The sequence below is a fragment of the Phoxinus phoxinus genome, assembly GCF_949152265.1.
Source record: "Phoxinus phoxinus genome assembly, chromosome: 9".
Lineage (NCBI taxonomy): Eukaryota > Metazoa > Chordata > Actinopteri > Cypriniformes > Leuciscidae > Phoxinus > Phoxinus phoxinus.
Genome location: NC_136884.1, coordinates 8,995,615 through 9,021,483, shown reverse-complemented (window position 1 = coordinate 9,021,483; position 25,869 = coordinate 8,995,615). Strand labels below are relative to the sequence as shown.

At 37.4% G+C, this 25,869-nt stretch overlaps 3 protein-coding genes across 4 annotated transcripts; all 3 read left to right on the top strand.

Moving 5' to 3' along the window:
• Positions 1-1,215: 1,215 nt before the first annotated feature.
• Positions 1,216-2,501, top strand: ifng1r (interferon gamma related). The gene is made up of 4 exons (XM_079623812.1): positions 1,216-1,424; positions 1,651-1,710; positions 1,813-2,022; positions 2,169-2,501. Exons 1-4 carry the CDS (start codon positions 1,284-1,286, stop codon positions 2,250-2,252), a joined length of 495 nt encoding a protein of 164 aa, XP_079479938.1. The 5' UTR covers positions 1,216-1,283; the 3' UTR covers positions 2,253-2,501.
• Positions 2,502-6,894: 4,393 nt separating this feature from the next.
• On the top strand, positions 6,895-9,082 carry ifng1 (interferon gamma 1). Of its 2 annotated transcripts, none has more exons than XM_079624440.1 (4): positions 6,895-7,162; positions 7,609-7,686; positions 7,859-8,062; positions 8,725-9,082. In XM_079624440.1, the coding sequence occupies exons 1-4, from the start codon at positions 7,034-7,036 to the stop codon at positions 8,860-8,862; spliced, it is 549 nt and encodes a 182-aa protein (XP_079480566.1). In that variant the 5' UTR covers positions 6,895-7,033; the 3' UTR covers positions 8,863-9,082. The 2 variants fall into 2 exon arrangements, with proteins under 2 accessions (XP_079480566.1, XP_079480565.1); XM_079624439.1 differs by having other exon boundaries at positions 6,905-7,162; positions 7,609-7,674; positions 8,725-8,979.
• A 5,405-nt stretch (positions 9,083-14,487) lies between these two features.
• Positions 14,488-17,704, top strand: LOC307004112 (uncharacterized protein). The gene is made up of 6 exons (XM_079623061.1): positions 14,488-14,916; positions 15,172-15,234; positions 15,681-15,839; positions 16,412-16,459; positions 16,573-16,647; positions 16,746-17,704. Exons 1-6 carry the CDS (start codon positions 14,758-14,760, stop codon positions 16,854-16,856), a joined length of 615 nt encoding a protein of 204 aa, XP_079479187.1. The 5' UTR covers positions 14,488-14,757; the 3' UTR covers positions 16,857-17,704.
• Positions 17,705-25,869: the final 8,165 nt, after the last annotated feature.

Here is a 25,869-nt window from a genome sequence, read left to right as displayed (position 1 = left end):
CCATTAGAGATGAGAAACCTGGACATCGATACATAAAATAACCTTCTAAGATCACTTTATTTCTCATATTTTTGGGCTCTGCAATGGAGAGGGACAATGATACATTTGGAAGAGTGAGAGATTGGGAAACATCACTTTATAAGTCAGACTCAAACCTATATCACTGACATGGGCACCAAGACTTCAATGTGCCAAGCATGTACAGTATGCAACTGCTAAATGCTTTTTTGCAGACACTTTTATCCAAATAATCTACATTGCATTCAACTTTTAACGCTCCACTGTTTGAGCTACAGGAACTCCCAGACTTAAAAGAGAAACCGTTCCTGAAACTTGCACTGTACTGCACTGTATGCATAATCCATACCACAGCATTTACTATGCACAATTTAATTCAAATCAACATGGTTTTAAGATTTCCGAGGTTCAGATTCAGAGAACTGATGTTTGTTGCTACACCACAGTAAGTTTGAAGGGGAATTCAACTGAAAAACTATGTGGCCACAGGCAGTAAGTTGAAGCTTAAGCAAATTTACATCACCACAAATTTACCACCAATGCAAAGTAATGCATATGGGATCAAAATTTTACAGTGATAATTTAGCAATTGATTTATAGAATGTTTTCAGTATGCATTTGCAGCACCAAACACAAACAGCTACATATGCATATATGCCAACAAACACTTGTGGTCAAAAATGCATATGCAACATATGCAGACTCACGCAGGTACATATGTGCACACATGCTTTATAAAAATAAAATAAAAACAATGAAAGAAAAAACAGATGTCCATTGGATGTAGTTGTTGGAAATAAACCCAGCTGATAACCACTGATAACAAGTTTCGATTTCACACAAAACAAAAAATTATATCTGATAATGAGCAAAGTTTCGGTTTGCTATTGACTCATTGGGAGCGCATGTCAACAAATCCCCTACCCAGTTTCTAACAGTCCGAAAAGCGGTTGGCAACCATGGTCATTCTCAAAGGCCACTGCGACCTTGTGAATCGTTTGAGCTGCTCCTGGGGTACGGGGTTAGTGACGTGACGTCACTTACTTGAGAGCATCTCATCTTTGATAGGAAACCTTCATAGAAATGTAGCCCACAGAAACCCCAAAACCCCAAGCACATCCACTGCCGCCTTCATACCGGTGCTCTTTTTTAGGTTGTGCTCCTATATAAACCCCCCGGCACTTTCCGATCATCAACACTCACCTGCTGACTAGCATCAGTTCACAACCTCTTGTTTAAAGTCACTTGAAACACGAACACAAAGAATGGATTCTTGGCTCAACATGGCGCTGATGTGTGGACTTCTGGTAATAGCATCTCTTCAGACAACCAACTCGTTCAGATTTAGACGGTCCGAGAAGAGCATATCACTTAAGACAAATATCCGCCATCTGCAAAAAGATTATGTAAGTGATATCTACTGTCATGAACTTCTGCAGCGGGTTTGAAAGCAATACAGTCTGTGTATGCAAGATGAATCACTTATAATCTTACTCATATCTGTAAGCTATAGTTCGGTCTTGCAGCTAATATTAGCATTTCGTGACACTTTGATCTTAGATTAGGGGTTAAGATTCACAAGAGATGCACATTCATTATTAACGGTCGCTGTTTTATGCCCACTTTCTTTAGAACATACTTGGCACAGAATGGGTTCCAAAGTCTGTTTTTGCTTCTTATCTGCCCCTGGATGTAAGTTTTTACTGTGCAAAATGCTAAAATATGAAAATGCTACTGAATGATATATATATATGCATCTGTATATTTCGTGCTAATGATATTTGTTTCTCTTAGTCCAAGTCTTCCTGCACTTGTCATGCGCTGTTGCTTGAAAGAATGCTGAACATCTATGAAGATATGTTCAATGACATGATGAAGAAGTCTGAGAAGAAAGACGTGAAAAACAATCTAACAAGTGTAATGAGCGAGGTGAAAAAACTGAGAGACAAGTACAGCACAGAACATAGAGTATGGAAAGACCTTCAGAACATTGACTTAGTCAAGGTAAACATACAGAGATAGTCCTGTCTTCATTGTGAAAAGTGTACATTTTTAGTTGTTGAATTGCTGTTTATGATATAATATGATATAGGCCATGTGATATCATATATATGATATGATATCTAATACATATGTTTGTTCTCCCTCAGGTGAAAAATGGAACAACCCAAGGAGGAGCATTGAATGACTTTCTTATGGTGTTTAAAGAGGCCCAAACAGAAAAACACATATGAAAAGATCCAAAAGTCCTTTGCTATTGTATTAGCCTATTTATTTATAAATTATGTTGAAATAATTATTTATTTTTGACTTTATAATGTACTCTACTACACCATCCATAACTTAAAATCTAACTTATTCTCATCGCATTCTCATGTATTTGCATCATTTACAGTTTACAGATTTCTAACTGGATTTGCTTGAAATATTTTGTGAGCTTCACTGGCTAAATGGTTAATTACAATAAAAATGATTTTGCGTTCAATTACGGCTCGACTTGTTCAATAACAAACTTTACAATGTACGTTTAAATGACATTACACACAAACGCACACAAAATACAAAAATGTTCAAATAAAGGCCGGAATACACTGCATGGTTTTAGCACAGATTTTTGGCTGATCTGCTATCTACAAGAAGTTGAGGCTAGTTGCTGAAAGTCAGAGCCAGTCTGTAAACATTGGTCAGTTCAGAGAAAATTATGTAGCGGATATAGGAGAATATCAATCTTTGATATTTTCAGCTGATTTTAGACCATTTTATTATTATTTTCATTTGTTATGCTACACCTAGCAATGTGTCATGTTATTGGGTTTGGAATGACTCAAAAGTCTGGTAGTGTGTGATCTGATTTGTTTAGTATTCTCATTTACAAAGTCAGCAAGTGAATGATGCCTATTTCAGATTTTAAAAGTCATGTAGGCTATAGTGTCCATTCTCAAGTACTTGAAACATTAAGGGGTGAATGTCATTCAAACAAGATGATGTATTTGATTGTTTGAACCAGAACCACAGACAAGTGTTCCTGCAGCTTAAACAGTAGGCTAGAGCATAGCCTATAGCACATGTGCATCAAAACCTGGACTGTTCCTCAATACCAAGTCCCGGAGGGCCACTATCCTGCAGAGTTTAGCTCCAACCTTAATTAAACACACCTGAAGCAGCTAATCAAAGTCTTCAGACTCACTAGAAACAGAGATGAGCTGTGTTCAAAATCCCCCTATACCCTCATTCACTCTTCCCTACATTACTCAACTAATATAGTCCACTTTTTTCTCTCAATTCAATTCCACTTGATGCAGTGAATGAAAATGAGTAAGCGGACACTAAGTGCGCCGGAAGGGCTGCCGCTTTTGCATAGGTTGTGCTTGCTGTTTCATAAATATTTGAAACGTAGCAAACTGGAGGATCCAGTAGTAATGAAAAGATTTTTCTTTAACTCTGTCATGAGAAACTATAGCATGTATAAACCTTAATAAACCGTATTTACCTGTATGATATTACACTGTACCCACATTGGACAAGTAGTTTGGAAAATTAATGGATGGATGATTCCACTGTGATAGCGCCCTCGTCCTTCTGGCGAGATGTGGGAATTCATTCGGCACAAACTTCACAGTGCATTATGGGTATTCTCTAGCCGTTGAGTGTACATTAGTTGTACACTCGTTATGGGATGCATTATGGGATTGAATGAGTGCAATGGTTTCGGACACCACTATGGCTGTCCTCTCAAATACCCAATTTAAGGGTATAGGGTATTTATTGGGTGATACAAGGGTGCGTGTCACTACCATAGGAGAAAGCGTAATGGCTAACTTAGATCATGTGTGCCTTGATAACCAATCCCATTACAGGCTTGACGTCATTGAACTTCATTCAGAGTTGTGTGACAGTCAATCACTGTTTGTGGAGACCATAGAAATGAATGAGAAGTGTCGTAAACATAATCATACTGTTGTGCAATTGTCTGTGACTTTTTTTATAAAAAGTGGTCTGGACTGGAATGTCTGGAAAGTGGTCCGGTGTGAATTAATGTGGATTAATTCATGCTTAACTAATGCACAGATAATTACGTGTTAATGTGTGACTCGAATGGGTCGAAGTCATATATATTCAACCTCCAGTTGTCTGCTTTAATGAATCATTAGCTAATGATTTGCAAAGGTATAATTATGTTATGACTACTTGTTGAGGCACATGACTATTAATTGTTAAGTAATATGTTAATTTGGTTGTGACATCCACACTAAGCCATGGATTTCAATTTCCAATCCAGTACCTTGTTGTTCATGAAATATGTCAGTTTAAGCTTGAGGTCTAGGATTTAGAGGCGGAGCACTGAGAACATGTGGCCGGGCACTGCTATTTCATAACTCTAGACCAGACAAAGACAATAGAACCCATTGTAATCAGTGATACTACACTGGAACTGGCGCGACACAACACAACAAGACCACGAACTGATGCCACATTCTATTTCGGATGCACTCCAAGCTCTTGTGATACTTCTGTTGCGAAGGACAAATAGACTTGCAATGGTCTGTCATGTCGTGTAGACAGCTGGTCGCGTTTGTACAGCATAGTGAAGCCTCTCCTCCATTCACATCCATTTAAAAAAAAAGCATGTTTCATAAACAAAGTTCGAGAGGAGCACGTTCAAATAATCAATCAAATCAACTTGTCATCAAACAATTACCATGTCTACCCTATCAGCATGAGAGGAACCATATATATTCACACTGTCAACATTCCTTGACAGTTTTCAGCATTCCTCCACCACCCCGACTCCTCACTCTTGGCTTATTCTTTCACGGCCAGGAATACGGGGGGAGTACTCTGTGTTCGGGCCGAATACCGAGCCCGGAGCCCTCTCCTCGGACAGCACGCCAAATACACATTTATTCCATCTGACTTATTTGTAAGTGTGAACTCGTGAAACTGTGGTCTCCTTCACTGCGTACTGCAGTGTTAGCAGACATTACACTTGCCTTTAAGTGGCTTTGCTTTCCAGGTAAGTGTGTTGGAGCTGGTTGGAGCTAAACTCAGCAGGATGTTGGCCCTCCATGAGCGGGATTGGACACCCCTGCACTAGCATAACTAAGGTCATGGGTTTGATCCCCAGGGAATGGATAGTGATAAAGTAATGAAATGTATGTTGCTTTATATAACCCTTAAGTCTTTTCTATGTAATTCCATGATTGAATATTTGGTTACAGCCTCATATGTCAACAGATGTTTAAAACGTCCTCAGTGATGGATCACTTTAGTCTCCTGCTGCATCTTAAGTCCTTGTCAAATGGAACTTTTTCACACACACACACACACAAAAAAAACACATCTTACAGGATACATTTGGAATGATACGAATTTATCTTTGATAAACCATCTAACCACCACTACAATTCATTCTCCTACTGGTTTACTCTCAGAATCCCCGTAAATCTTCAAAATGATTGAATATATTTGGCAAAATATGGATTATTTAAAAAAAAAATTTAGCTGATGATTAACAACAATGAAACCGTACAAAACTGTCAAGTAAACGGTTCTTAGAAGGAATATCCTTTTAGGTTTCCACGTGGTCTGTATGATGTGTAATGAGGAGTCTGGGGTAACACCTCTCTACAACCACAGCCGCGGGAAATCAACCACGCCGATGACGCTGTACAGGAAAATTAGACATACCTCCAACATTGAGGTCCGGAGTGTCTGAGTGACGGCTGATAGGAGTTCAAGTCACACTTTTCCTACATTTGATGACGTACATGTAAATGCGGGATTTTCTATAATTCATGTTTTTGGTTTAACCATAACAAAACTGTTTGGAGGAGCTTAATCATGACAAAAATAGCAACCTGAATTTAAGCCAAGTCACAACACGCTTCTTCAGATTTCAGATGGCCTTCCTAGATTCATATTCTTACCTAGATGTAGCATCACCTCAACTGACCTACTAGGAAAGTAGCTTCCCCTTTGCGTAACCGTACCTGTCTCGCACTATACTCATCACTTGAATCTGTCTTCCTCTCGTTATCTTCCTCTGTCACTCTCTCTCTTTCTCTGCGAAAGGCTGAGCTGAAGAAGTGTTAAAACCTCAAACGCTAGTTGCATCTCCTTATGAGCAACAGCGCAACTCAGTTCTTCTGACATCAGAAAGACAAAAAGGTCCTTCTTTATCTATTCTATATAATCTCTTCTCAGCATCTTAGCCCTGTATGTGGCAGGTCACATGTGTGATTCTGAGGAACTTCTAGTGAATGTTTCAGCCCACTTTTGTTAATTTTTCCACCAGCTGCATCTAAGAGAGATAAAGCATCAAGGTTAATCACTCTTATACTCATAACATCAAACGTCTTATTTAACTAAAATAACATAAACTTGTGATTTCCTAGCTGTCAGATTGCACAGAAGAGTTGTGTGAACAGTTTATTGCATGCCAGTAGAAGTTGAAAATGGAATAAGAGAAGAAAATTATGCAAGTGGGTATAAGTTAAAAGCTGCTAAATTTGGTGCAAGGCCATTATTCGAAACCCTAGGATAAGAAAAATCCACTACGTCCTTCCCTATTGGCAGTCATTAATGCACACGTCATTGGAGTGGCCATACCTGCATTGACGTTTAGGCCTAGGAAGCCCGAACACCTTACTGAATCACCAAAAAGATTCCAGACCACAAAACCACCAACAGCCCCGCCCAGTGGCATCCACGGGATTCCAGCCGAGAAGATGAGTGGTGGGCTCAATGGTGCAGAGCAGTATCATGGTGCATTGTGATTTATAGGAAACATCGGCTGTAAAAGCCACACAACTTCACACCTAGATCACAGCTCGCTCGCTCGCTTGCTCTCACACATAACTATAAATACCCCATTCACTTGAACAGATGCATTCAGACCATCAACAGGACACGAGAACAGTCGGGTGTCGCGCAACAGTGTAAAAGGCAACTTCGACTTTTTAAAAGATAGGAATAGAAGTCAAACTTCAGCGAACACCTGAAACTAACAAGGAGTATGATTGCGCAACACATGATGGCCTTTTTCTGGGGAGTATGCTTGATGACTTTGGGATGGATGACATATGCCGAGGCCAGCGTCCCGGAGAACCTGGACAAGAGCATTGATGAGCTGAAAGCGTACTATGTAAGTAGACCAGTTCGAATTTCCTTCATATGTCACATCATAGGCAGGAAGTAAAAAAAAGAGTTCAAAAAGTTAACTCATAGGGATAGATAAAGGTGTACTGTTCCAGGAGGATATGGCCTGCAAGATATTCAAAGATGGGCCGCAAACCGTTTTGAACAAGCTGGCTTTACAAACTAGTCAAGTTTTACTGAAATTGGGGGGTTAAGAGGTAGTTTAATACAAAACAGGAAGTATAGTCTACCATCCATACAGACTGAAACTCCTACATATGGGCCTTTCTTGCATGGTGGAAAATGTCTGGTCTGTAGGTTGAGTTTGGGTTTCAGATGCTAATAATAATAAACGCATTCATCTGATTAAGTGAGAAGAGATAAGAGTTCAAAATGACATCTGCAGTCTAAAACAGTAACTGATTTAAACGATGACCTTTTCATTTCTTCCAGATAAAAGATGACTTTGAGACACACAACGCACACCCTGTCTTCCTGCGGATCCTGAAAGACTTAAAGGTGAATCTTGAGGTAAATAGCCTCTTTCAAAAAGGCAGAATGGCTTGGTATTTGCCCCTTTGTGATCCAAAAGATACCAGTGTAGCCTTTCTAAACCAAAGGGCATATTGTTTTGTTACATCCTATATGAGATATCCTGTAATGACTGCACATTATGCTTATGTGTGTTGTTTTTGTGTGGCAGGAAAGTGAACAGAATCTACTGATGAGCATCATTATGGACACATACACTAGGATATTTACTCGCATGCAGAACGAGAGCTTGGATGTAGCTACAAAAGACAGATTGGCGCATGTTCAAGAGCATCTGAAAAAACTGCAAGAAAACTACTTCCCAGGCAAGAGTGCAGAGCTCAAGACATATGCAGAAACCCTATGGGCGATTAAGGTGAGATGATAGTTTCAGATTCTGTGAAACCTAACTTGACACCAAGAAGCACCGAACACCAAACCTTCAGAGCTATATATATATATATAAAAGTATGTTTTTTCACACCTGCCAATGGCCAGGTAACTGATAAATGTTACTGGCCCTAAACAAACTGGTCATAAACAATAACAAATATAAAGTGATATTTAAAAAAAAATGTATATATTGTTTTTGTAGTATAGTAGGCCTATAGTTTTTTACTTGCATTTGCATTAATTTTGGACCATGAGCATATAGGGACAATCAAAAAAATCTGCACAAAATTAGCACAGCTAAAAAGTGGCAGGAATATTTGCCTGATATTGCCACCACATTTTAAACATTTAATTAGAACTGATATTTCACTACATTTTGAATGTGACCTTGGTTAAAAGACCACCTTTGGTAACCACATGAAATGAGTCTTATTTCTAAAAGTGCGTAATCAAGGTTTGTGGCCCAGGCTTTTTGAAACTATGTTTTCCATTACAATGCACACTATATTTGCTATACTATGCTTGATCAAATAAAAAAACATACAAGTTAGAGTGTAAATTTCACTTTTTTACTTTGCGTCCACTCAGAATCAATAAGATGCCATTATAAAGACATATCACTGATTAAATGCTTTGCAATTGCAGGAAAATGACCCAATCATCCAGCGCAAAGCCTTGTTTGAGCTCAAGCGTGTCTACAGAGAAGCAACGCAGATGAGAAACCTGAAGAATAAAGACCGCAGGAGACGACAGGCCAAAAGCATCAGGAAGCAGAAGTCTTAGTAGATCTTGATCATCATTTAAAGAATGGTGGAAAATCAGTGTTATTTATTTTATTTATAAAGCTTATGTTGTGCACACATTGTGCGCAAGAGATAATTGCTCAAACTGACAGTATTTATTTGTGCTTATTTATTTGAAAAAAACAACAACAACACTGTAAACCACTTGCTAGGTACATAGCAAAAGCTGTATGGTCTATGACTAAATAAAAACTATTTTTAAGAATGCTAGTGTTGATTTAATTGACTTTATAGATATGCCAGTCTACATGCCAAGACATGTTTCTATTTGACACAGTAATGTCTCCTGTCCTACCCCAGGATTTGAAACTCTTTGTCATCAGTTTCATTGATTAAAATTTGACTTAGCCCACACATCTCTGAATGTCACATTACAGACTAAAGTGCCACTGAAAGCAAAATAAATCATGACTTCACCATCATATTACACGTTTGAAATCAGGCACCAAAGTCAACACATATAGAGCCCTGAGGAAAAGGACACTTATGTCGCACTTAAAGATGTAAGAATGTCATTGTATTAGATACAAATAAAAACAAACAAAAAACTTGACATTCATTGGTTTAAATTGATAAGATAAGTGAAGTAAATTTCGAGAAAAGAATCATTTGTTTGCTGATGCCACTTAATTTGACATTTTGTATCTGAATAATCATACCTTTTAAGACTACTGTAACCCGCTAGTGGTCATGTTAACATACTCTAGCACAATCTCTTCCTTCACTATTTTATTTTTATTTAAAAGACTGTCAAGTGACCTACCTGCATGTGAAATATAAAACTACTCTTATACAATACTTATGGGAATTCCAGACAAAAAAGAAAGAAAAATGTCATTAAACAGGTTTGGGCCCATCTGTTTATGTAAGCAAAACTTTCAATACACAACTACAGTCCACAATTTTTTCATATAAGGTTTCACCATGACTTCCTTACAAAAAAGAAACGTTGGAAATGTAGACGTATTGTTTTACTGCCAGGATGTCTTATGTCAAGCGGGTGGGGAAAGCGGACGGCTTTTGTATATTTTACAGACGCTGTTCAAATGAACAATTAGCATGTGACACTGTGAATTTCCTTGCCGCTTCAAGCTGGTTTATACTACTTATGGTTTGATGCTGGTCTAACTGCTGGACCAGCATAGGCATGCACTTCATGAAGCTGGTCAAATTGCATGGTCTTTTTGGTGAAGCTAGTTGACCAGTCTTCCTATTTAAGCTCAAATGCCGGGTGATTACAGAAGAGCCTTACACTGAGGACCAGCTTTCACTGTAGAAGAAATGATGATGCAAGTGTTATTTCTCAGCAAAGGGGTTTTAACTGTTGATGATGCATTAACCACAAACCAGCAGAATGAGAGTATTGATAACAGTCATACTCACACTTGAACAGCATCCATGATTTACTGCTGTCAAGAGATGTTTTTTGCACTTTGCACATTAAACCTCATGGATCTAAGCATGATAAAATGATTGCCTTTTGCTTTAAGAGTCATGAAACTACCCATTTCTAACACATGCCAGCTCTCACCACAGTTTAGAAAAACACTGCAGACAGCACTGTCTGCGGTCCAGCCAGTTTATTTCACTTTAAATGAGGTTAACAGTATCAAAGGTTCTCACAGATGCACAAAACAAAATACACTGCTAAATATTATACAATGTCAATGTCACAATCTGTATTGTAGCAAAATATATGTTTGTCTGCATGGTGCTTAAATATAAAGGTGTTGCATAGCTTCCCCACAGTGCTATACGGCAACAGACTTTCCAAAATTTCTGAGCAACAGGGTAAGTTTCAAGGTTTATGCTGACAAGTTATATTTCAAAAGCAACTCATATGCACAATCTTACAGGTGCTGGTCATGTAATTAGAATATCATGAAAAAGTTGAATTCAGTAATTCCATTCAAAAAGTGAAGCTTGTATTATATTCATTCATTACACTGAATATACAGATATATTTCAAATGTTTATTTCTTTTAATTTTGATGATTATAACTGACAACTAATGAAAATCCCAAATTCAGTATCTCAGAAAATTAGAATTTTACTTAAGACCAATACAAAAAAAGGATTTTTAGAAATGCTGGTCAACTGAAAAGTATGAGCATGTACAGCACTCAATACAGGCTCCTTTTGCCTGAATTACTGCAGCAATGCGGCGTGGCATGGAGTCGATCAGTCTGTGGCACTGCTCAGGTGTAATGAGAGCCCAAGTTGCTCTGATAGTGGCCTTCAGCTCTTCTGCATTGTTGGGTCTGGCATATCACATCTTCCTCTTCACAATACCCCATAGATTTTCTATAGGGTTAAGGTCAGGCGAGTTTGCTGGCCAATTAAGAACAGGGATACCATGGTCCTTAAACCAGGTACTGGTAGCTTTGGGACTGTGTGCAGGTGCCAAGTCCTGTTGGAAAATTAAATCTGCATCTTCATAAAGTTGGTCCGCAGCAGGAAGAATGAAGTGCTCTAAAACTTCCTGGTAGACGGCTGCGTTGACCTTGGACCTCAGAAAACACAGTGGACCAACACTAGCAGATGACATGGCACCCCAAACCATCACTGACTGTGGAAACTTTACAATGGACTTCAAGCAACGTGGATTGTGTGCCTCTCCTCTCTTCCTCCAGACTCTGGGACCTTGATTTCCAAATGAGATGCAAAATTTGCTCTCATCAGAAAAGAGGACTTTGGTCCACTGTGCTTTATTAAATCCAGAGTCAACGCAGCCGTCTACCAGGACATGTTCAGAGCACTTCATGCTTCCTTCATTTTCCAGCAGGATTTGCACCTGCCCACACTGCCAAAAGAACCAAAACCTGGTTCAATGACCATGGTATTTCTGTGTAATTACTGTGTGATTTCATGTAATATTCTAATTTTCTGGGATTTTGATTTTGTGGGTTTCATAAGCTGTAAGCCATAATCATTATTATATATGATATTCTAATTATATGACCAGCACCTGTATATATATACCCAATCGAACAGCTCTGGAGAAACTTGAAAATGTCTATTCACCAATGGTCCCCATCCAATCTGACAGTAGAAGAATGGCAGAAAATAGAACCCGGGGTGTCAACATAAACCTTTTTGCCTGTTGCCATATAGCACTGAAGCTATGCAACACCTTTATATTTTAGCACCATGTATGGAAACACGTGCAACCCTTGTTTCTGTATATTAACTCATAGTGTCTGCAGCATCTGCAATATGGAAAAGTCATTGTAGCAAGGTATGTTGTTATGGGAAGAAGAAAGCGGGAACCACCGAACGTTCTCAAAGTTTAATAATAAAATAAACAAATACAAAATGAAAGCAAAGGCAGCAGCCCCTCGCGGATGACTGCCGCGCACACACATAATAAAACATAAACAGAACACAACGTAAAATCCAGGCCTGGTCTTCTCTTGTCCTTCACTTCCGCTCCTCCGTGAGAGATACGAGACCGGTGTGTCGTGCAGGTCATCATCAATCACGCCACCGGCCTCGCGCCGTTCTACCACGGCCCTCTACCTCGTCCGGCTCGCCACAGTCATTTGACAGAGAAGACAGAGGAAAAAATAGAAATATGATCCTGGAAAGAAGGCTTTTGTGGCTTTCAGTCCATGTGTGTTAACTTTGAGGTCATGTATATGCTAGTGTACTTCTAAATGTTGACTAACGATTGATAAATATACATGTTTCAAATTTACAGTCTTTCTCTTGCAGAAACTAAACCCTGCAGGACAGCAGGCCTCCAGGACCGAGTTTGGTGACCCCTGCTCCTGCATCTGACTATCAAATAGCAAATCATTAGCCTGGATGCCAGCCGAACTAAGTCCCGTCCCACAACAACGGGACTTGTTTCCATTGTGGAGCAACTATGCTCGAACCAGAGCTGTTCGGACCAATCAAATTTTCAGGGCGGGCTTTATACGATGATGGACAGATGATCAACAGTAACGTAATCATCCACGTCACCAAAGAGTGCTTGGGTTGAATTTGTTTACAACAAAGATGGTTGCCGCTGGAGAATTGAGATGTTGAGATGAAATTGAGTCATCAACAGCGCAATGAATGCGCAAGATCAACAGCGCATTCATTTTAAAATAGGAACAGCGATCAAGCCATTGGTCGATCGGATAGATGTTACACTTACATTCTTGCTCTGATTGGTTGTAGTTGCACCAATTGAGTGCAGAGGCATTTTCTTTCCTGGTTCGGTTGAAACCCACCCAATAATCACAGCCCAATGGAGCAGTATCAGACTCATATTCTGACTAGAATCTGAGTATGACGACGTCAGGCAAGCAAATCATGGTTTATGGCTGGGATGGAACTAAGTGAGCCTTGAATTATGATGTATGTTTACATTTTTAAATGGCCCGGTACATTAAGGAAACGTTGAGATTCCTTTCATTTTTAATCAGCTCAAACTACTTCCTGTTTACATGTACATACATTTCGAAGAAACAGGGTAAACGCTGATGAAGTGAGGATAAGACAAACACCATTTCTCTGGAAATCCCCTCTTCCCCTTCCCTCCCCAACCCTATATTCCTTTATCTCTTCTCATTTAATGCTGAGTGCATGACAACAGAAGTTGGAAATTCCTTGGGTGTGGAGATTGCACGCCACATCTTACAGTGTGTTGCTTTTTGAAAATTAATTTTTAAGGGTAAGTAGACATTATCGAAAGTTTAGTTAACATTTGCTGTGTTAACCGAGGAAATAAGACTTTAATTTGTCCACTAACAATACTTGCATCACTGGAATATTAATTTTTCTGAAACATTTCCATTATAACATCTTTTGAGAAAACATTTCAAATTATGTATTGTGTTTATTAAATTTACGTAGTGGAAATGTTGCTGATTTTTTAAATAAAATAGCTGACGTCTTTGTCTTGCCAAGGCTAATTTCATAGCTAGCAATTTTTATCCCTAAATAGAGTTAAATAATTTGAAAAGATGCACAATTAAAATGTTCACAAGTGATGTTTACCTTGATTTTTCATTGTTTTTTATGTCACATCTCATATTTCATCTCAAGCTTTGAGTTTAATTACCAAGTACACTAACTTTTAAACATTTTATTAGTGGCAAAATTGTTGGTTGTGAGACAGATTCCAAGGCCGATTAAACTGAACCATTGAATAACAACAAGAGTAAGTCCGTTTAAATAAAATCAAGTTATAACATGGCAAAGTAATAACCAAAGCCTCGTTTGACCTCAAAAACAAAAAAGATTGAGATGAGATAAGTGGCCTAGATTTCAATTCCCACTAAGTTTCCGTTAGTGACCCCTTATCAGATGATCAGTCATCTCATTTCATTTCTGTTCAGAAAGATTTTTAGTCTAGCCTTAGCATCTCAAACCTGCGAACTCAATATTAAATTCTTTCTAATTGTCTTTTGGGTAAGTACCATTATCATGGTGCCATTTATGTTGTCAATGAACTTTCCTTGACCAAGACTGTGGTTTGGGTAGAAATTTAGAATCTGGGACATCCTCGAGCCGCATAAATGTCATGACCTCGTTATAGAGTTGTATTACAATTTTGTGGTGACTTTCTTTTATTTAAGCTCCCTTGAAAAGCTTGAAGCTGCCTGAAAACCTTGCATTCTGCAGTGACAATCTAAGCCCAGACATGACCCCCCTCTGGATTCATAACCCAATATGGATTACGTTACGGTTCGGCAGTCTGACATCATTGTTTGATCTGAATGGGTAAGGTAGAAAAGAAGGAAAGGACATGCTGACGTCACCAGGAAACTAAATAAAAAGGTGAGGACCAGAGCGAAGGCAAAAGAAGGAAGAAAAGAATGAGACAGGTGTATCAGCAGGACCTCCATTCAGAAACATTCATTTAGTCATTTGGGGACAGAATATGGCTAGTGCTTTGCAATATTTAGTTCTGATCCTAATTCTTGGCATTCCGATACATGAATGCATGGCGGTATTCCAAAATGAAAACTGCATCAAAGAGGGACCTTGTTTTGATCTGAACACGGTGGCGAATATAGCCGAGTATGTCAGCAAAGATGTGGTGAGTACTCTGATCCTACTATCTGTCTTGTGTTAGAACTCAAATTGCCAAATAACTGCATGAACAGAATGAAATCAGTACAACGCGACAATGATATGGCCATGGAAATAATCTTGCGTGACAACAAAGGGCTGCAATTAGATAAGAAAAGTCAGGTGTTCACACGAAGAAACAGTTTACTAACACGTTTTTTTTTTTAAATGCCCTGTAGACTTAGAATATTTCAATATATGACGGTATGAATGTTCCTCTTAGGTAGCTGCAGATGGTGAGAAGATCCTCCTGAGGCACAATTCCTTTGACAAAATACGGAAAAGGGTAAGAGGCATTGTCTGAGTTCATATTATAAGTTATCATATATCATACTATCATATTCAGTGGTCCATAAATCCAGTTACTTAATGAAAAAAATCAATGTTAGAGTAATATGAATGTAATGAAATCAATCTGGGGCCGTGTTATGAGGTGGGGCTCAATCAGGTCCTGTATGATACACAATTGGGCCCTAACCCATAAAAGAAGCCCAACCCATACAAATGTTGTCCTGGGCTGGGCTCCCCATGAATTTTAGCAACAATCTTGATAAACCTATAAAAAAACTGATTTCTATGTCATCACATATTTCAGTCTTTTAGCTTCACAATATATGACTTAATTCCAATTTGTGGAAACTTTTATTTGTATACTATCATGCCATCTACAATTGGTGGCATCCGGTTTCACATATTTCATGTAAACTGAGCTGTATCTTTTTCATTCACCAGAAAAATCTCCACAGCTGTGTCCTGCTGGAAATCATCGACCTATTTCAAAAGGTTCTCATTGAGACAGAGAAGACGTCATCTGTCCACCACAAAGAAGACATTAACTACCATCGTGAGCTTATACACATTTTGGATCAACTCAGAAACTGTGTTTATAAGGTCAGCACATTCTTTTTTCAGAATAGATATGAAACCATGTCATGTTACATTACTATGCCTTTGAGTGATTATATCAAATAGCAATAGAGGGAACATATAAAGCTGGAAAAAAATGGGCAATGGGTAACAGCATATAACTAGCAGAACTTCACCAGCTTTGAGGTTCATTGTGGCCTCATGCTGGCCATCAGGGTTACAATATAGCATTTTACCCGACACAATCTCATAAAGATGCGTATCTATACCACGAATGCTATTTCTCGTGCCATTTATACGGCAAAAATTGTGTTTGCGTGCATATGATACGCACTGAAAAAAACCCTTGGGTAGGATTAGGGGTTAGGAGTGCGTGCGTATTACACGCCATAAAGTGCGTATCATATGCACGCAAAAACTGCGTATCATATGCACGCAAAAACTATTTTTGGCGTATAAATGACACGAGAAATAACATTCGTGGTATAGATACGCACTTTCATGAGCTTCTAAACAAAAGTCCATTTCTTAAGCTTAGGGTATTAGGCCGCACTGAACAACTGACTCATTTCTTTACTCCCTCTACCTTGTTTCAGATCAAATGTAATAAGCTTTATGAAAAGGCTGCAACTTCCCGCATAAAGGTAAATATTCTTGTACATATTTTAAATAAATATATATTATTTAATATTAGTAAATAATTAGTAATTAATCACCAATTTTACTCAGAAGGAATTAAAACACTTCTTCTATCCAGATTCGGGAGGAAAAAATGAAACCAAAGCAGCTTGCTATCTTACAGCTACAAAAACTGATGAATGCCAATAAGAGGGTAAATATTGAACTATTGAAAGACGGATTAAACTTGTCCGTGTGTGTGTGTGTGTGTGTGTGTGTGTGTGTTATAAACTCCATCTTCACAACTTACAGCTCAGTGATGTGCATATCCAGGAGAGGGTCATGGATGAGCTAAAAACCCTCCATCTCTACATGCGGGGAAAAGGCTTCCAGAAAAATACGAATGACTATGGAGAGGCATAGCGTTCCATGAATTGCAGCCAACAATGTGTTATGTAACATCTCTGCCTGCTCACTTTAAGACGTGACAGTTTAAGCAGTGACAGAATAGCAAGCTATCTCTTTTAAATGAGACCACGTTTTCCTGACCTTTTGTTTCTAATATGGAATTGTAGTTGTTAATGCTTTTAGTGCAAATGTATTTTTTGCTTTTTTTTAAGTAATGAGTATTTAAACCGTATATGCATATTGCTTACGTACTTTCGGTGAAAGATTGAGTGTACTGCAGTAAACGCAGGTGAGAAAATAGACCAAGTATATATTTTTTTGTAAATGAAAACACAAGAAAAATGTTTTCCTTGTTTTCCTTGCTCAGTAAAACCTTTCTAACATCTATGTCCATGAATATGTTTAATTATGTTTCATCTATCTATCTATCTATCTATCTATCTATCTATCTATCTATCTATCTATCTATCTATCTATCTATCTATCTATCTATCTATCTATCTATCTATCTATCCATCCATCCATCCATCCATCCATCCATCCATCCATCCATCCATCCATCCATCCATCCATCCATCCATCCATCCATCCATCCATCCATCTATCTATCTATCTATCTATCTATCTATCTATCTATCTATCTTATCTATCTATCTAGTTAGTTTCTTTCTTTCTTTCAACTTCAAGCTCTAACAGAACTGCAGTTTGTCTTTTGTGCATTTGTAAGCTTAATTATAACAACTGTTTTCGTGAACTCTGTTGCATGTCTGCAAAATGTAGTTACTCACCCAAAACATTTGCTTCATGAAATGCTTCATGCTTACAGTAAAACCTATTGAGTCAGTAAATTGGCCAATGCCACCAAAATAAAAAGTGTTTTTGTCTTTGTGTAAGCCATACTGGTTAAAATGTTTAGATGTCTTGGTAGCACGTTATTTTACAGTCCTGTTCACCGTGTACATATGTGCATATTGTAGTTATTACAATAACTTGGTAATAACTAGGTACTAACTCTGAACCTACCCCTAAACCTAACCTTAACCTACGTAGTTTATTTTAACCAGTACTTTAGGTACACTGTAAGTACAAATTCTGTAAAGTAAAGTGCAACCGATGGAAATATTTTGTACAAATTTCATGTGTAATACAAAAAAAACGACAGTTTTGTTTAACAGAAAGCTTTTGTGTATCACTGAGCTCATTAGATACAGATTTCAGCAGTAGTTCAGCAGTAGTAATTTACTGGGCAAAGTCAACAACAAAAAAAATGGACATGTAGTCACACTTTAGGTGTCCTGTACCTATAAGTACAGTGTACTTATTGTGTTCATATTGGATTGCAAAACACTTGTGCTGTTATTGAGGTGGGATGCAGGTATGGTTATAGGTACAGGTTTAGTGGTATGGGTAGGTTTATGGGTGGTTTCAGGGGTCAGGGAAGGGTCAACAGTGTCATTCTATATTTGATTACAGCTGTAATTACATGCAAGTATTTTATAAATGTAAGTACAATGTAAAAACGTATATACAAAATAAGTGCATTGTATCAAATGATTCATTTACATGAAATGTCAGTAGTAGGCTAGTTAAAGACACCTAAAGTGGGACCGAACATTTTTAGCACATTTATTTTTACAGAAATGTAAAATGGCCTAATGAAATAGGAATCACAATCTTACCAATCAAGTGAAAGTAAACTGAAAATTCACAGTTGCTTGTTCATTTTTACATATTCTATTATGTCTTCCCCTAAAACCACACATTCTTTCATATCGTATTGCTCTTCCATGAAAATTTAAGCAACTGTGAACTTTCAGTTGACGTGTAACTTGATTGGTAAGATTGTGATTCCGATTTCATTACAATGGAGGCAATTTGCCAATTTAGCAGACTTTACAAACATTCCATGTCAAATGTATTTATGGATTATACATGCATGTCCAACAGATTTTGATAATTGAATGGATCATTTTGCATGCGAAGGCTCACACGATAAAATAATTTTCTTTTCTTTCACAGTTTAGAAGTTGTGAAGAGTTTGACAGTTTCACTGAGAATCAACTCATCAGTTTTGATCAACAAGCCATGTGTATTATTGTGGAAATTGTAGACAATTGTACTTACTCTTTTGCACACATGTGCCAAAACACATGCAATTTGCTTAAATCAATACGAAATTCAAATCTGATGTGATCAAGAAACGAACTGTTCAGAGATCTGAACTTAATATATGTTCCTTTTCACCTACCTATAAGGGCCTATATGTATTTTGCTATACTAAGCATGATTGTTACATTTAATAATTTTCAATAAGCATTGTTTCCCCCTCCTTTTTGAATCATCACCAATTATTAATTACTGGAATACATTATATTTAGTTAGAATGTTTAAGTCAAACAAATGCTCCAGAAGTGATGTGCTTTTTCAAGTTAATTAAAGTATTTACATTTTTTGCTTGCTCATGTTGTCTTTCTTAATAAAAAATAAAAAAATGAAACTAGTGAAAGCAATAGATTTGAAAAAAGAAAGAACTTATCAGCGAAACTACACACCATGCCCAGGCAGGATATCATTGCTGCTAAGCTTTTAAACTATAGTGACTTATAGGGTGCCAAAGGCTTCTCAGATCTTGATGATATCTCATTCGAATCATGCTGAAAACCAGCCAGAGACACACAAGACACAGCAGCGCCCACAACGGAAACTGTGAAAGGGTGAGGAAAGCGTGAATGTGAAGAAAATAAAGAAAGTAATGAATAAATGAAAGATCTATAAATCTTTGATAATCTTCTAGGACTAAAAAGATGATTAAACACGTGTGATTGCTTCTCATGCATGCATGGTTGCAACAGCCCTGTCTGGATGCTCTGCCTCGTCGCATGAAGTGATGTCACTGAGAAACCCCCCGTGTCCCGTCACTTCTGGTAAGCGAGAGCTTGTGAAGCTTACGATAAGTAGAGCAGAGCAGACCACAGACTCATCCTTCTACTGAAGGGTGGTGTACGACACAAATAGAGTGAGAGAGAACCATGGGTAAGACGCACAGTGACAGTCTGAAGAATTTGGTGAGAATCAATCAGGGTGCTTTTCACAGGAAAACATCACTTGCTGGCTGGCTTCATGAAGGCGACAAATGAAAATAAATGAAATAAAACATGACAGTGAGGCTGTGTTACTATTTCTGAAGAATTGTTGCATCTCCATTCACCTGTTGCAATTCCTGTGAAAATGTAACATTTATGCCACCTGATCATGAGCCGTTTGAAAACAAGACCAGCATACAGTCAGCAAGTTATATGTCATTAGGCATTCGGGTTGGAAATAAAAGTATATCTATTTATATGTGTGCAAATGAGTGGGTGTTAATCGTCAGCACTTTCGTTTTGCCCCGCTTTGCATCCAAAATGCACCATGAGCATCTCTGCTCTACACACATGTTAATGACATCAGCTTTTAGAGGCTTTTTCCTTGAACCAATTGAATTAAAGCTTACGTGGAATCAGCATTGAGGTGGAAGAAAAATAACTACAAATTATTTGGCATGTATATATATATATATATATATATATATATGCAACATATTGTCAAAATGATGATATTGTTTTGCCATTTTAATGAAGTTGTATACATATATGAAATGTGCTATAACACAAAATGTCAGATCGATGCTTAACTGGCATACAGCTATTATATAGTAATGAAATGAGGAAGATGAGAAATAATTGATCAGGTCAGAACAAAAAGTAATGACTTTAGTTAACCAAATCGCAAACCTTTGAAGTCATACAGTTCTCTTCACCGCATTACCCTCCGAAATTGAAATTCACCCGTCTATCATTGAAATTCACCGCTGCTTAAAGTTTCGGGGAGAATGTTCCGGAACTGGCACATTGTGTAGGTTGAGGATTTCTAAAGGTTCCGGTGTCATACATGGGCTTCCATCAAACAAGGCCCTCGTGCTATATGTGCATTGAGACAAGAAATAATTTTTTCGTAGTATGATTTCAAAACACGAGACGAGTTTCTAGGGACAACCACACACTATGTTTGGAAAGGTCAAGTGTAAAATCCTCATCAAGTAAAACACCTAAAAGTCTTGTAACACTTCCATAGATAAATTGAATTGAAATGTCAATTCGTTGACCCCGGTACCCCCAATGGACTAATGGTGACTGTGTACTTTTCACAATTTGGAAGTATAACATAAAAATAAAATATGGACATTGAAACACAACTCATTCAAAATAATTACACTCCTGCAACATGCACATCTAGTCGTTTCGGAAGCCAGGTACAAAGTGGTTTGGAGATAAAGATCAGAAACTCAAATAGAAAATTATATTGATGCATATCATGAAACCAAAACAGACACAAAGGAGCTGACACATCCTTTTTCAGAGTAATTCGACTGTAGATACAGGTGTCAGGCTTTTAGAAGGTGCACTAAACCGCAAACTATTGTCAGTGATCAAGATAAAGACAAGCTAGATTCATTGATTTGTTGCTACGGTGTTACTAAGCAATTTAGGGTGTTCACTGCTAGGCAGATGCTAAAGTGTTGTGGAGAGTTTATAGGGCCTAGCAACTGGCTAATGCTAAGAATAACATCCAGTTGGCTATAAAAGGCCAACATGCTGTCTTTTTAAAACAGTAACAACATCAAACTATACGAAACATCTTGCATCAGTTACTGACTTTGGGCAAGATGCAATCCTCTACAATCCAACAATATTTTAAACACCATATTCTCTGGATTCATTGTGCTCCCTTGTAGATGTTCATGCATTGGTAAGCATAAATTCAACCTATATCTTAGCCCTTGCTGCACCTCATTTGCATATAGAAAAGGGCAGAAGCAATTTAGTTTCCATGAGTTGTCATTTCAGAATGTGTTACATTTCCTGTGCATGCTCAATTACTTTGAACACTGCGTGGTTGTAAACATGTAGGAGTGAAGAACAAACAGAAACACTCACACAATGAATATTCATGCGGAATACTGTTTAATCTCTGAAAACATGGCTTGAGCATAATACAATAGAGCCATTTGTCCATTCACAAGACACTGATGCTTAAGGACTGTCCCTAACCAGAATGGTATAATCCAACAATCATTTCTGTTCCATAGGTGAGAAGGTCACATTAAGAAAAGGTGATTGGAAAATACGGATGAGTCAGGCTCCAACCACCCACACACATGCTCTCTCACACATGTGCTGCCTCATGGATCACAAGTATGAACGGCCTAGTTGAGCCGCCTTATGGCTGGTATAGGCCTATTGTAAATATATAATTGAACTTTCCTATATACAATATACAAATCTATGCACACTATAAATAAAAATTATAATTAACAATAGGCAATTAATTAGGATAAGGGATTACTTTAGGTAATGTACAGAATTACTGACCCAGATAATATACAAATAATTTAAGTTTAAAGAAGTCATTTGAAATGGATGATGTTTCCAGTCAAAATGGTCAGATCGCAACATTTCCAGAACATTTTTGTGCACAGCATTATCTGTATTTTTGCAGGAACAACACTGTTAAACACTTCATCAAACATCAGGGATGGAAAATATTATTCAGAATTATCAAGTATGACTGTGGTTATTCTTTGAAGATACCATTTTTTTTTCTGGTTGTGGTTGGTCTGGACTACCTTGGGGGTAAAAAAAAATGCATGAGGTGTAAAAATAAGTGTTGAAGTTAGCAAGCTCTCAGTGTCACCAGGCCATGGGGTTTATTTGAAACAAGGATACTGAGCTGGGGAGGGGCTGAGGGTATTTCCAAATACACACTTTTCTCCTCAGTAAGGACTGGACCATTGACAAGAAAGAGTGCTCACATAAAGTTGATATGCTACATGAATATGCTGAAAATAAGCCATTGTCAACTTAGGAAAATATGTGACAGGGTGCTTTGAACTTTTCATCTAAATGATGCAGTATATAAAATATGTAATAACTAATGATATTCTATACATTAGAATATGTATGATTCATTCAAACAAGCAAAAAAAAAAAAAAAAAAAAAAAAAAAAAAAATTAGGGATAAGTCATTTATCCAATTGCAAAATACCCTTGCATACAGAGTGATCTATGGTGATATAGCGCCGTCTAATGGAGAAATTCGAAAAACAAACATCCCTCCAAGAAAAAAATAAAAAAGAAGATCCCAAACATAAATACACCGCAATTTAGACTGGCTATAGTTCCTTTATTAATGCTATTATGAAGTAGGCGTATGCTAATAGGGTTGTAATATTAAAGACATGATGCACAATTTTATGGGAATAATCAAATAATTACAAAATCCTAATAGACCTATTAGCCTACTATCAAAATATGAATTCCAAGGAAAAAATTCGAGGACAAAAAAAATTATGCTGATCACGCCATGTCGTAAATCTGATGACAACACGACTGAGCTGTAGCCTGGCAACACTTACTGCTTTCGCGCCATGTCGTCGTAATTACAGTAAATAAAGCTCCGTCGAATACTAATCGAACACTTTTTTAAATCTGCAGTGGGCAGTTGGTACAGCGGCCACGTGATACAAGTCGTAGACTATGGACGTAGCTATCAGAAAATTACGAGTTTACACGTTGTAATCCCAAGGTCTATGCTTCTTCACAGTTCAGAATTGTTACAGTAATTATGGCGTGAACGCACATACTATCAACAGCGGCCACGTGATACAAGTAAGTTAGGACCTCTCACAAAATTACCATTTTATGAGGACGTAAGTTGAATCTTTTAATTACGGTAATTACAACATGGTGAACTCACCTTGAATAGCTTACATTCAAAATATCACTTTAGAAATTATTTGGCGGGTCACATGACAACTTTGCAGCAAGGTTCCTTCATTCCTAAACTCATTTAGGCCAGTAATTAGAATATCGACTCTAACCTACTTATTTTGTAATGTGACTTGTTGTAATTTCTAAGCCAGTAATCAACTGTAAAACAACTATTTCCTTTTACTATGAAGCAGGCTTAACTTTGCGAAAACTAGGCCTAGAAAACAGTATTCGATATTGATTACGACAGACATAACTCATTTTGTAACATTCTTTTTTTGTGTGCTGTTTCTTGATTCCAGGAATAGGCTAGGCCTACTGTACGATTTTATGAACGTCTCCGAGTCCGAGGAAGTGTTTAATTTATGAAAGAAATTGGTAAGTGACTCGATCATGTTAGTCATGCCTTTGTTGTCATATTTTACCTCTATTCACTTACAAATTACTCTTTTTTATTTCTTTTATATATAAAAAAAAAAAACTGAATTACTCGAGACGAGTGCCTAAGTTGGATTGTTTTTTTCTTATGAGTGAAACCAACCCTACACACGAGAGCACTGAGATACTGAAGTTACACCCCGTGCAGCACTTCTTGCATTCCTTTAAGAGTCGTTCTTAGTGAATTAACAGCATCCATCACAATACTAGACCGATTCATGAACAAATGATTATCATAAGCTGGTTTGTTTTATTGAATCAAAAGCACATTGCAGTAAGTGTAGCGAGATTCACCAACAAATGACTCTTTTGGGCCGGAATTAGCCTGAAATATTGTAGTGTATACCATAGGAAAATGTGTTTGATTGCAGAAAATGTATATCTTTATAATTACACATTTATGGATATTGTGTATGGAAATAAACCATAAAATTAGTTTGTTTTGTTTAAAAATCATAAAAATGTATTGGGTAGAGAAGCCTTTACCTCACACTTGAGATAAAAGGCTAATCAGCATGGGGCAAAAGGCCCCCAGTATTGACATTTACTTTAGCTAAAGTAATATGTTTTGTATATGCTAATATCTTATAAAAAATTTATACTTGTTCAGAACAATGGCTTCGGCAAAGTTTGTACCATAATGAAAGGGGCTATAGACTGTCTATTAAACGGAAACATGGATGCTTAGGAAAGTGTTGTGTTGAGTTTTTGTGCCATCTAGAGGATATTAAAATCAAATGCACCTTTAGATATTCATAATTATACATTAATAATTATGTTCATAATATGGATAATTAATTTGTCGTGCAGTACAATATAGCTAATAATATAATAATATTTTGCAGGTATTTGAACCCCTCAGGGTGGAAGCTCGTTTTGAAAAAACCCCGGAAAGAAGTGAGATTCTTGAACTTCGGAAAATAGCTGGAGAACAAGGTAAGGGAGAGCCACAGACATCAAAATAAAGCAAATGTAGAGCCACATGAAATACTGAAATGTGGTAGTTTAAATTCTCTATGTTGAGATCACTTGGCCAGCAGTGTCTTGCAGTTTGACCAAGTTCAAAATAATTGTAATTTATCTGGCACTTTTCCAGTGGTCAGAGCACATTACAAAAAATACAAACATACACCTAAGCTGAACAGACAAGTAAATCAAGGAATAATACAACAAACACCATATTTTAGACACCATATTAAAGACGCAACAGGAGTCTAGCATAGGCATAATTCAGATCGAAGGTATGGATCATCACGTGTGCAACCCATCAATGCAAACAGAATGAGTTTGAACAAAGAAATAAAACAGTATGAAGTCAAGGAGCACTGGGAAGAACAGGAGCAAGAAAAACATAAAAACTACTTATTGGACCTTTAAAAAAAAGTTATTCTTTAAAAAAACAACAACCCAGAAGTCATCTGATTACAGGTAAGGCATCCCTTTCCTCCTTCTTCCCTACATTAAACACAATTGCAGGTGACTATAATACCTATATAAAAAAATTATAATAATTGTATTAATATATGCAGGCACAGTCTACTGTCTAAGAAATGAACATGCATTGCAACAGGTATGGATGTGAAACAGTACGCAGTCTTACTATTTGTTTTTCTTTGGGGGCCTCCCTGCTTAAAAAATATTGCCTTGTTTTTTGTGAAATGTAATGAAATGAAAAAGCATCAATCAAATTAAATGTAGAAGTAACTCATGTGAATACACATTGGTATGACATGCATTAGTTTTTTCATTATGTAATAAGCAGTATGCAGTAGAGATTGACT

What these genes read in the sequence shown, in the direction of transcription:
- ifng1r (XM_079623812.1), top strand. Translation starts at nt 1,284, where the DNA reads ATGGATTCTTGGCTCAACATGGCGCTGATGTGTGGACTTCTGGTAATA. An exon ending in GCCATCTGCAAAAAGATTAT is followed by an intron (nt 1,425 to 1,650) that starts GTAAGTGATATC and finishes CACTTTCTTTAG; the next exon opens with AACATACTTGGCACAGAATG. An exon ending in CTTCTTATCTGCCCCTGGAT is followed by an intron (nt 1,711 to 1,812) that starts GTAAGTTTTTAC and finishes TGTTTCTCTTAG; the next exon opens with TCCAAGTCTTCCTGCACTTG.
- ifng1 (XM_079624440.1), top strand. Translation starts at nt 7,034, where the DNA reads ATGATTGCGCAACACATGATGGCCTTTTTCTGGGGAGTATGCTTGATG. An exon ending in ACTTAAAGGTGAATCTTGAG is followed by an intron (nt 7,687 to 7,858) that starts GTAAATAGCCTC and finishes TTTGTGTGGCAG; the next exon opens with GAAAGTGAACAGAATCTACT. An exon ending in AAACCCTATGGGCGATTAAG is followed by an intron (nt 8,063 to 8,724) that starts GTGAGATGATAG and finishes TTGCAATTGCAG; the next exon opens with GAAAATGACCCAATCATCCA.
- LOC307004112 (XM_079623061.1), top strand. Translation starts at nt 14,758, where the DNA reads ATGGCTAGTGCTTTGCAATATTTAGTTCTGATCCTAATTCTTGGCATT. An exon ending in AGTATGTCAGCAAAGATGTG is followed by an intron (nt 14,917 to 15,171) that starts GTGAGTACTCTG and finishes TGTTCCTCTTAG; the next exon opens with GTAGCTGCAGATGGTGAGAA. An exon ending in CTGCAACTTCCCGCATAAAG is followed by an intron (nt 16,460 to 16,572) that starts GTAAATATTCTT and finishes TCTTCTATCCAG; the next exon opens with ATTCGGGAGGAAAAAATGAA.